The sequence below is a fragment of the Cynocephalus volans genome, chromosome 17 (assembly GCF_027409185.1).
Source record: "Cynocephalus volans isolate mCynVol1 chromosome 17, mCynVol1.pri, whole genome shotgun sequence".
NCBI classification, from domain to species: Eukaryota; Metazoa; Chordata; class Mammalia; order Dermoptera; family Cynocephalidae; genus Cynocephalus; species Cynocephalus volans.
The window spans coordinates 884,755-896,204 of NC_084476.1; the positions used below are offsets into that span (position 1 = coordinate 884,755).

The window sequence follows — 11,450 nt, forward strand, 5'->3', positions numbered from 1 at the left end:
GCGCCATCGCCCCGCCCGCGCCTCGCGGCCCAGAGCCGGGGCGGGGCCGGCCGCCCGCGCCTGCGCCTGCGCCCCCGCCCGCGCCTGCGCGCTGGGGCCGGGCCTGCGGCGCCTGCGCGCTGAGGAGGTCCGGGCCGCGCGGCGCCCGAGGCGCGGGCCTGCGGCGGCCGGAAGCGGAAAGCCCCGTGGCAACCGCCCTCTGTCGCCTCGCAGGGGCCGGAGAGTGCGTTTCCCATTTTGAACACGTGTCCTCCCATGCTAAATAGTAGTCTGCTTGGCTGGCCGGGGGTGGACGAGGACCCGAGGCTCCGACCCCTGACCCCTGACCCCGGGCGCGCTTTGATTTCGTCGGCCTTCGCGGAAGGCGGGCACGCGGGGATGAGTTCCGGGGGATGCCCCGGTTAGCGGAGTGCCCTGCGTAGAATGGCACTCGGCTGTGAGGGTGCGCCCGGCTGGGGGCGGGGTTCCACCTGGGAGGGTCGCCCTGACTGGGGGGCCCCGTCCAGGGTGCGGGCCGTACCTGGCTTCCCAGGCTCCTGGGCAGGCACTTGCCTGCCGACCAAGGCCTTTTCCGCAGACCGAGCAGCCTTCGCTGGACAGCGTCCCCAGCACCAGATGAACTGTCTCAGGCTACCTGCTCCCGCCGCAGGCATGTTGCTCACATCCCCGGGACTTGAGAGAAGCAGCACAGACTGCTGACATTGAGGTTCTCCAGCGGCTCCTGGAACCTACGGGTGGATTCCTCACTGACAGGAACGGAGGCGGCCCTGCGTCCTGAAGTCCAATCTGGGCTCCTCCTCATGAGGGCTCAGTCTCGGGGAGACGGACTCCGGGAAGACTATTTCACTAAGTCTGGCATTGACGACGCACCCAGGTACAGAGGAAGAAAATGGACAAGCTTAAGTGCCGAGGCTTCTTTAGGACAGCTAAACTGCTCTGTCAAAGCCTAAGTCAGCGATGACAGGCCCTCCCGGGAGGCACAGAAGCAGGACGGTAGTCCTCTGGCCTGCTTGGCTCAACCTGGCCCACCTCTCCCCACACCCACCTCTTATCTCCGCTCCTGCCTTGGGGCCTTGTCTGTGCCTTCCCTGAAACCGTTTAAATCAGGTATCTGGATGGCTCCTTCTTTACCGCCCTTAGGTCTTAAACATCACCTCTTCAGGGAAGCCTTCCCTCTCTTCCCTAGTTAATCATACTGCCTCCTCCCCCCAGGTCCTTACCCATCTTCCTTCCTTTATTTTGCTCCATAGCACTGAATATCGTCTGACTCTTACACCTATATTTGGCATATTGCCTGTCTTCCCACGGGAATGTTCAGTCCATTGTTTTGTGTGCCCTAGTGCCTAAAACAATACCTGGCATACAAAAAATAAGATCTGTTGAGTGAATAAATAGAGTTAGAATATGAAGAAAGGGGCTGGCCTGTGGCTCATTTGGCAGAGTGTGGTGCTGATAACACCAAGGCTATGGGTTCACATCCAATATAGGGATGGCCGGTTCGCTCACTTCAGAGAGCGTGGTGCTGACAACACCAAGTCAAGGGTTAAGATCCCCTTACCGGTCATCTTTAAAAAAAAAAAATAAGAATATGAAGAAAAATCCTTTCCTAGGCATGAATGTGTCAGAAGTAGACTACAGGTGGCCATTTTACTCCCATTTAGCAGTCAGCCAGAGCCACCCTAACCTTATATGGGCACTGATCACTTATCACATCAGGTGCTCTCAGCAGGTCACGTGTTAACACTGTAAACTTCACACTGCTAAGAGGTACGCACTGTGCTTATCCACATTTTATAAGTGAACTGAAGCAAGGGAACTGAGTGTCTTCAAGGTCATGCAACTGGAGAGAAGCAGAGATGGGATTCAAACCCAGGCAGGCTTTCCTTTCAACCATGAGGCTGTACTGCTTCTAGTGGCGTTTTACAGATTATCCTACTTGTGCATACTTCCTGCTTTTCTCCAATGTTCATGGTCCCCTTGTCCTACAAATGGTAAAATTTTACCTGGGTACATGACTGCCTGGCTAAAGACCACATTTCCAACAGCAGAGGTGGCCAGTGGCATGTGTGCAGAAGTGATACAACCTGGGGCTGGCCAGTTAGCTCACTTGGTTAGAGCACAGTGTTATAACAAGGTCAAGGGTTGCAAGCCCCATACCAGCCATCCGCCAAAAAAAAAGATACAATCCACTTCACTTCCCATTCTGTCCCTCAAAAAGGCAGAGGTGCAGGCCCAGGAGGCTGGGAAATAACAGCCACCCCCAACTCAGGTGGAAGTTCCACTTGAGAATGACAGCTGAGCCACCAGTCCTGGATCTACCACCTTTGGACAGCACAAGAAATAAACTGCCATGCTGTTGTGGGGGGAGCACTCAACCTGTCCCCAAATACCCCATGAGCCTGTTCTATAGATAGGGAAAGTGATACACCTAGCCATGACCACCCCGTCACCTTCTGGCAGAGCTGGAATTTGAACCCAGAGTCTCTCTCAACACTGCTCCAAGATCGCTGGCCGGGCATTTAGATGTCCATCCCTAGGGACTAGAATATATGCAAGTGCCCCTTTGGGAAACATTCTTAAGAACCCTTTTTTATTTTGCTCTTGGGGCCTAGATGACAGTCCTTTGATATGTAGAAGACGGTGGGAGCAGGCTTGTATGTTCACACTTGGGCAGGAGGAGAGAAGCAGCATCCCTCAGAGCCAGACTTGGCAGTGGCACCAGCAGGAAGCTGAGGCCCAAGGGTACGGGAATTCTCCTGGAGGAGGGATGTGGGCAAGCCCTCTCCCCACCCCCCTCCAGGTGCTGAAGATCCAAACTGTGCCACTGGAACCATGGGTGCTGGACAGGCAAGCCAAAAATGTGCATTAAAAAAGTGAAACATGGGCCAGCCCGTGGCTCACTCGGGAGAGTGCGGTGCTGATAACACCAAGGCCCCGGGTTCGGATCCCATATAGGGATGGCCGGTTAGCTCACTGGCTGAGCGTGGTGCTGACAACACCAAGCCAAGGGTTAAGATCCCCTTACCGGTCATCTTTTAAAAAAATAAATAAATAAAAATAAATTAAAAATTAAAAAGTGAAACAGTAGTGGTTGTCGCCCCACATCACAGATACACTTTAAAGTAACACCAAGCCTCTAGATATGCAAGCCCAGCTCCATGGGACCATCTTTAAGCTGACCCAAGATGCCGAGCACCAGCCCATCTTAGGTTAAAGGGAACCAACACGCAGCTCCACCCAGGCTGGGCCCGCTCCCCACACCCCAGGGTCCCCTGCCTGCCTCCCCACCCCACAGGGATGGGGCAGAGGCTGGAGGGTGCCCAAGAGGCCAGCCTCTGCCCAGCTCTACAAATACAGCACTTTATTTACACAGGTAGTCTCTCCAGGTCCCAGATCCCTCCCAGCCCCAGGGGAGAAAAGGGCTAACTCCAGGAGAGCTGGCAGAGGCGGGTCCATGAGGGGCAACCTGGGCAGCTGAAGGTCCTGAGTGGGCCGGGCCAGGCCGGGAGCAAAGGCACGAGGCCCTGGGCATCCCGGTCCCAGGGCAGAAGCTAGGCCTGCCCGAAGAAGGCAGCACAGGGGGCAGCTCCCGAGGGTCAGCTCCCAGGCGTCAGGCTGGGGTCAGCACTGCTGCAGCTCTGCTCATAGGACGGCGGAGCTTCTGTGGGGAGAGAGCAGGGTCTGCATGGGGCTCATGGCATCCCCTCCCCACAAGGCCCTGGTTCCTCCACTCACCATAGGGGTAGCCCCACGAGCTGTACTCAGGGGGGAGGATCAAGGTGCTGGTGGTGGGCACCGGCCCTCCGGATCCCTCTGCAAAGTAGGGGACAGTGGCACCTGTGGAGATGCACAAGGGGGGAGGCAAAGGGTGGGGGGCAGGGCTCCCATCCTGAGGATGGGGTTCAGGGGCCCCAGGTACAGAACCCAAGGCAGCAGGCAGTGGCTGCTGCTGTGAGTGACTCTTGGTGGACAGGAAGACCGGGTCCGAGAAGTGGGGGCCACCAGCTATGGCCTCAGCCTCTTCCTGGGGTGGCGCAGAGGGCACCACCAGGGACGGGGCCCCAGAAGGTGGCCCCAGGCCTGGCTGGGGGCTCAGCGGGGCATGGTTCACAGCAATATTGCCAATGAAGACCGGAAGGGTCACGGTGGCTTCAGGTGTCTTCAGGGAGACCTGGGGAGGACCAGGAGGTAGGTGAGGGGCCAGGGCCGAGGCCACCGGGCCTCGGCCCACCCAGCCACCAGCAGTGCTGAACCTGCAGATAGTAGTCGATGTGAATGAGGCTACAGCCCGGCAGGGCCGACTGGGGCAAGGCCGGCACCAGGATCTGCTCTTGCCACCGCGCCCGCCTCCAGGCCTTGACGCCCACACCCTCCACCTCCGCAATGGTCCGCACATCATAGATCCAGCGCTTGGCCTTGTAGGACACTTTCTGGGGAAAGACCAGCCTCTGAGACTGGGCAGACCAGCAACCCACCCTGTACCCATCCCATGGAGACAGGCTGGGCAGTCAGAGCAGGGCTCTGACCTGCAGCAGACTGGCCACCACAGGGCTGGTGTCCTTGCCCGACTGGTTCTCGATGTCGGCCTGCAGCCTTAGCACCTGCCCTACCACGTAGCCACGGAGATCAGTGCTGGCTGTGAGGACCACACTGCCCGTCTTCACCAGCTTGTAGGAGAACTTCTTGGTGGCAGAGGCAACGTTGGGTTGCTTGTGGGGAGGGATAGAGAGGGGTATAGCAGGTGTTGGCAGGCTGGACCACTCAGCCCTGCCACACCCTGCCCCTGGACACCGTACAGTCAGCTCAGGACAGAGAGGCTGCTGCTTCCAGCCGGGGACAGGTGTTGGGGTGAAGCTGTGACTGCCCAGCTCCCCCAACCCTCACAGGGGTGGGGCCATCACAGAGGCCACTGCTCCATCCTCACCTCGATGTCTGGGATGCTATTCAGGTTCAGGGGACTCAAGATGTAGAACACACAGCTGCATTTGTGATCCTTGGAGAAACGTGGCGTGTCGATGGTGGCCCTCACCTGATGCAGAATCTTCCCAAAAGGACCCTCGAAGGACGTGGGTGCTGTTGCTGGGGGGAGAGAGCAAGGACTACTGGCACCGGCTGCCTCCTGCCCTGCAGGGCCCACCCTACCAGGACAGGCTGGGCTCTCACCAGGAAGCAGGAACTGGAAGGGGAAGCTGTGCTCTCCAGCAGGCAGGCTCCCTGCAGAGACAGGAGGTAGGTGGTGGGGAGTGGCTCAGGAGGCCCATGGTGGCCACAGGACCAGAGCAGCAGTAGACACCACAGCCAACCAGCTCTCGCTGCACCTGGCTGCTGGGTGTCCCTGCCTGTCTCCAGCAGCACGAGGCCACGGCCTAGGCAAAGGACTGGGGATGAGCTTGGCTTGGGCAGGAGAGTGGTTTGCGGATGAGGGGCAGGGTGAAACAGCTACAGCAGGTCCCACAGCCTGGGGCAGGGGATCCAACAAGCAGATCTGGGGAGGGGTGTGGCCCGGCTCCCAGACTCACCCTTGTCGGCCAGCGACAGGGAGCTGTTGAAGTAACCCTCCTCCACCACCCAGGCTGCATCGTTGGCCTTGCTGGAAACCCCACAGGAACCCGTGCAGGTCACCCGGATGGCTGCAAAGGGGAGGGCGGTGTGAGCCCCAGCCAGCCAAAAGCCCAATCCCCTGCCTACCCCCAGCACAGGAATTCAGACAGGGCTGGTAACACCCCGGGCCAAGCAGCAGCCTGCCACCCTGCAGAGGACACGCCCCATCTCGGGGTGCTCCCATGGAGCCGGGCTTACAAGGTTACATCTGTCCTGCAATCCAGAGCAGGAAAGCCCTAACGCTCACCCAAATGACTCCTGGGTGACCCCCAAATTTGTCACCTTGGATCCCAGCCAAACCTGTGAAAGATCAGCTCCCTAGGATGCTTGTAACCCCCCTGATGACCCACCTTCAGACAAATCAGTTAGACAGGGAGACACCCTTCATACTCCAGGCTGCAGGAATGTGCTCAGACCCGCCTGAGCAGATGCTTAACATGCTGGCACACTGGAGGGTGGGGCCCTTGACTTCCTGGGCCAGTATTGCCCAGGAGGGCTGATTTTCTGCATCGTGGAATGGATGGTCCTCTCCCCCTCCCCAGTGGGAGTGTCCAGACCAGGAACTACTCTTGGCAGAGGTTGTCACCAGCTTCTGGTCAGGAGCTCAAATTCCTCAGTCTAACAGATGTGTGTCCAGAGTCTACTACGGCCTGGGGTGGGCCAGTTAGCTCAGTTGGTTAGAGTGTGCTGTTGTAACACCAAGGTCAAGGGTTCGGGTCCCCGTACTGGCCAGCCACCCAAAAAAGACAAAAAAACAAGAGAGTCTGCGATGGTCAGAAGACCATAGCTGAACAACCAGGTCCATCCAAAGCTGCTCACAAGCAAGGACAGACCCCACAGAACCACTCCACAGCAGGAAGCTGAAGCAGGGCTGTGTGTTCGAGCAGTGACAGGTCACCTGCAGCTCCACCCCATCTCTCCCCGCAGAGCTGAGTCAAGACCAGACTCCTGCCCCCCCACCCTTCTCCCAGCATGAGGAGAAGGCAGCCTGGCTCCAACACGCTTCTGACTGAGCAGCCCAGCAGGAAGAGCCCTGGAGTCCCAAGTGCCCAGGAGTCAGCCGCACCTGCCTCGCCTGCAGGATCCCCAGGCAGGATCCACCTTGTGGCCCAGGCTTCCTCCCACAAGCCCTTAGCCCATCCTCAGCCCCAAGTGGCTCCACACATCCTCTCTCCTTGACTGCTGCCAGGATGCTGTCCTCCATCGCTGAAGGGGGTCCTTGCTTCCTGCTGACAGTGATGCCTCGCCACCCCAACATCATCCCTGATTTTGAATCCACGCCCCTTCAGACATACCCTCCCAGGGGCAGGCCTTGCACTCTTCCTGCTCTGGAAATCTGGAACACCAAAGGAACTCCTACAGACCAACAAACAGCCCAAGAGAAACTCAGCAGGCACAGGGAAGGACATGACTGTAAACTATGAGAAGATACACAGGGACTGGAGATGCTCCCCATGGAGAGGGCCTGTGAATGCTGGCACCCACAGAGGATACCAGAAGGGGTACAGGGGTCCCAAGACTGGCCTGGGTGACAGCTGAGTGCTGTCAAGTGACCCTGGCCGGTGGCACAGAGTTGAAGATTTGCCCTGCTCCGCAAAGCTTAATTTCTAACCCACAACATTATGAGATATTTTTTAAAAAGGTTGTTTTAAATTTTCAGTTTAAGAGTGGTTTGTTAGTTGGGGTGACTTTTATGTGGTGGTAGAACAAAAGTCTAACCTCAATAGAAATCAGGGAAAATGAAGATGATTTACCACTTTAACCCATCAGATTGGCAAATATTAAATATTTTGACACGCGTTGGAGAGAAGGTGGAAAAACAGAAACTCCCTTAAGCTGATCTTACTGTAGGCTGAGGCGGAGCCCTGGAGAACAGGGCAGATCTACCGTGACTGCAACTGCTCACACCAGCCAGGCCATCTGTCCTCCTTAGCATCTCACATACCACTGCTCGTGACAGCAAATGGCCCAGATGCAGCCACAACAATCGACCACCCAACCTGCCCTGACCCCAGGATTCAGGTGAATAAGCGTGGGAACACCGACTCCAGAAAAGCAAACCATATCCATCTGACCCATGCCATCCCAGAGGGGCTTTTGCACACACAGCCAGGCACCTGCACTGTCGAAGCCTCCAGTCTCTCTCCCCAGTAGGGATGAGGGGGGTGCAGGACTGCCCTACAGCATGCTTGCCACTTCCTTGCCAGCATCTGAAGCTGCTCCTCCACCTCTCTGCAACTGTTCCAGGTCGGGCGGGGTGAATTCTCAGGTAGCCAGTTTGCATTGGTCAAGGCCAATGACAGGGGATGTGATTTTGCCTTTTTAAATCATGGGATCAGGCAGGATCACAGGATACAGTTCTGCACAGGCAAAAGTGAAAGGAGTCCAGGGGGCACACTGCTGAGGCACACACATCCCCTTCCTTTCCCCACTTGTGACTGCCTGCAATGGCTGCAGGCTTAGGGAAGCCAGGCTGCAGGACAGGGCAGCTCGGTGCCAGCCACCTGCCAGAGGCCCCAACTTCCTTCGCCCTCCAGACTTGAATGTTTGAGCCACTTTTCGGCCCCGTCTCTCCTGCGGCATGTAGCGGGTACCTGCTCCCGGTGATAAGCACGTTGCTCACACCAGCATATGGCATGCCACAGGACGGGGCAGGTGTGTCTCGCTAGGCCTCTGCTGCACAGCACCAAGCATCAGGATGCAGAACAATGCACAACTGGCTGTGCTCTTGCAGTTTAAAGTGTTTCCTAACGTTCGTCAGATGCCTGATGGCTGTCAGCTAGTAAATTCGGGGCTGCTCTGGTTCTCTGAGGATAATCCTGATGCAGATTGTGTTCCAGAATGACTTCTGGGCCTTTCCTCTTGATCTAGCTCCCACCTGTCCAGCAGCCCCTCCCTCATGCCACCTGCACTCTGACCACAAAGACCTTCACTCACTCCTCATCCTGATCCCAAAGTTCTCCCACCTGGACCACCCCCTACCGGCTCCCACAAACCTGTGGCAGCCCAGCCCTTGCCACACCCTTCCACTAAAACTGCGGCCTGTGAACCACTCTCCCTTCTGTCCTGTTTCCAAATCTGTGTCTTGAGAACAATAATTGTACCCTGTGGAGTGTACTAACATTAACAAAGCAGGTGTATTTCACAAAGCCCTGTAGTTTCAGATAGAGCCTAACTTTTTAAAATTTACACATAGGAATGTTAAGCTTTCAAAAGACAGGAAACTTTCCCCAGGCTAAAGTCTCTGTTGTAGACAAAGAATTGTAACACAGCAAAATTGCTGGCTCAAAGGACAGATGTCCTTGGTGCAGGTTAACCTACTGATTCATACGTTGAGAAAGTTGCTTGATTGTTATGTAAATATACTGAAGAAATTGCTGTAGGAAAAGAAAATGTTTGCTAAGAACAAGGTTTTGCTGGTGGATCACTTAACTTTTTACAAATTAATGAGTGTTGCCATGACAATTATCTTATTGTTCTTTTTGTAACCACCTATGTTCCTTTTCTGTAACTCTCTGCCCTGGAAAATAAATACAGGGAGAAGACCCCAGTCCAGTGTTATTTTTACAAGGAGAAATGCCTCTCTCTTGAGGGTTCCTGGAAAATTAACCCCTTCAGGGCTTCTCACTGCTCAGAAGAAATGGGCTTTGAGTAATCCTTTGCATCTCCATCACCCTGGGGGAGAGGTGAAAATACCCCTCCCAGGGTGCTGCAAGGATTAATGGAGCCGGGCCATGGGAAGTGGGGAGAGCTGCATCTGGCCCTTGATGAGAGCTAGTGAGACTTCATCTGCACAGCCCTCCCTCTCACCCACCCCAGTGAGAGCAGAGCACAGGGCGGCACAGCCTGACCCCTGGGCTGGGCCAGACCTGGCCCCAGAAAACTGCTCCTTCCTGGGCTTCCGCCATGTCAGCTCTCGAGGAAGCCAGCGTTGCATCTACTCTCTGTTGCAACAGCCTCCCTGTTGCATCTACTCTCTCCTAGCAGAAGCTCAACAAGTATCTTCTGAATGAATGAAAACAACCATGGCCCTTCCTTTCCCATCCCAGGCAGGACTGGAGGAAGCCCTAGAGCAGTCCCTGCACAAACACCTCCCACCCCCAGCAACCTGAATAATCTGCTCTCCCACTCAGGCCCAGGTGTCCGTTCACCCACCTCCCACCCACTGCATGGAGGCCAAGGGGCTCTCAGTCAGTCACGCACATCTTGAGCCATCCCTTCACTGTAGTCAGCAATGGCTTGCTCACCCCAAGCCCTCCCTGGAGAGGAGATAACAGAATGGACACAGCGAGCTCTGCGCAGGGCCTCTGACCTGCATGAGGCGTCCCCTGGGCCACCAGCACAGGGCCCACATCACACTCGCGCCTCAGCCTCTTTCTAGCCCCATCTCACCTCCCACACCCTGCTTGTGCCCAAGGGAAGCATGCAGCACACCTGCCCCCACCCAAACACCAAACTCCAAGAAGGGACACAGGAAAGGAGGCAATGGGTCATTGCAGGTGGCTCAGCAAAGCCAGAGTCTGATCAAGGCACCTACCACCCATTTCTCCCTGGAACTCGTGGCCTCGAACACTGGCGAGGTCAGGGTCAGAGTGCTCTGCCCCAGTCCAGGACGCTGAGAGAACGGTGGCTCTCGTCCTTGGCAGGCACCAGCAGTGCATGCTGTCAGCAATGCATAGGCCTGGAGGTTGGGATCCAGAGGGAAGCCTAGCAGCTGCGGTCTCACAAGCAGCCCAGGTGGTTCTCACAAGAGGCCAACGTGGAGAAGATCCCCAGCAGAGACAGTAACCTCGCACTCAGAGCCCCGGACCAAGTAGAGACCCCAGGCACTGCCTACCTGTCCCAAGGGCCCAACCACGAAGTTCCACCAGGGCCCTGTGACCAGAGGACGGGTAGATGAGGCAGAACCTACGGAGTGCCCTATCAGTGGACACCACAGCAACCTGATCCCCACTCCCAAAGTCCCAGATGTCTGCATCAGCAGCGGAACTGGCCAGGAGGACTGGGCCTCAGCTCCCAGATACCCGCTGGGCAGGGCCTGGGGGTGAAGGATGAGCCAGCCTTAGGCACAATGTCAGCAGGTGCCCTGCGGACCCTGCTGGGGGACCCGCAGACTGGGTCAGGACTGTCTGGGGAGCGAGGACCCGCTCCAGGAGCGGGTGTGTGGGAGAGGCAGCCCAGCGGAGGCCAGGTTCCAGGTGAGGGCCCAGCAGGTGCGTAGCACAGCGCACCCTGGACCACGGAACGGGGAAGACCCGGGAAGGATCGGCAGCCTGTGTGTGCCCCCGGCCTCGGTGTGGCCGAGAGTGGCCTCGGCAGGGTGGACAGGTTCTAGGCTCCCGCCCAGGGCTCCGGCCGTCCCTAGGCGGAGAGGACAGGAAGGGGCAGATGCGGAAGGCCTGGGCCACCCGGGCCTCGCTGCCCCGCCCCGCCCCGGCCGCCGCCGGCCTGTCACCCCAGCGAGTCTGCGCTGCCGCCGGCCACACCCCAGCCCGCCCGCGGCCGAGGGGCCGGAACGGACCGGACGCACCGCGGCCCTCGCGCCCCGGGCCTGCCGGGACCCCGCGCCCACCTCGGAAGGACAGCGGCGCCCCCAGGCGCACGAGCACGGTGCCGGCCAGCGGCTCCCCTGGGCTGTAGACGACGCGGCCGTGGCTCAAGCGGACCTCGAAGAGCTGCACGCGACCCATGCCGCGGCCTCGCCGGCCGGCCCCGCACTGCCGCCCGCCGCCGCGACGCCCGCCACGTCCCGCCCCGCAGGCCCCGCCCCGCCCCCGCCCCGACCACAGGCCCCGCCCCGACCCACAGGCCCCGACCCAGACTCCGCCCCCGCTCCGACCCACAGGCCC

The 11,450-nt window shown here is 58.0% G+C and overlaps 1 protein-coding gene across 4 annotated transcripts; it reads right to left on the reverse strand.

Moving 5' to 3' along the window:
• Window positions 1-3,342: 3,342 nt before the first annotated feature.
• ARRDC1 (arrestin domain containing 1) lies at window positions 3,343-11,334 on the reverse strand. 4 transcript variants are annotated; one of them, XM_063082364.1, is made up of 8 exons: window positions 11,174-11,334; window positions 5,520-5,630; window positions 5,164-5,214; window positions 4,925-5,079; window positions 4,527-4,709; window positions 4,254-4,430; window positions 3,736-4,171; window positions 3,343-3,661 (listed from the first exon to the last, which is right to left on the reverse strand). In XM_063082364.1, exons 1-8 carry the CDS (start codon window positions 11,289-11,291, stop codon window positions 3,597-3,599), a joined length of 1,296 nt encoding a protein of 431 aa, XP_062938434.1. In that variant the 5' UTR covers window positions 11,292-11,334; the 3' UTR covers window positions 3,343-3,596. The 4 variants fall into 4 exon arrangements, with proteins under 4 accessions (XP_062938434.1, XP_062938435.1, XP_062938437.1 ...); XM_063082365.1 differs by lacking the exon at window positions 5,164-5,214; XM_063082367.1 differs by lacking the exon at window positions 4,254-4,430.
• Between the last annotated feature and the right edge of the window lie 116 nt (window positions 11,335-11,450).

Bases quoted from the DNA above. Each gene is read 5' to 3' on its own strand.
- ARRDC1 (XM_063082364.1), bottom strand. From the start codon at position 11,291: ATGGGTCGCGTGCAGCTCTTCGAGGTCCGCTTGAGCCACGGCCGCGTC. The intron at 5,215-5,519 runs GTGAGTCTGGGA...CTGTCTCTGCAG, and splicing joins CCTGTCGCTGGCCGACAAGG to GGAGCCTGCCTGCTGGAGAG. The intron at 4,431-4,526 runs GTCAGAGCCCTG...GTCTTTCCCCAG, and splicing joins TGGTGGCCAGTCTGCTGCAG to AAAGTGTCCTACAAGGCCAA.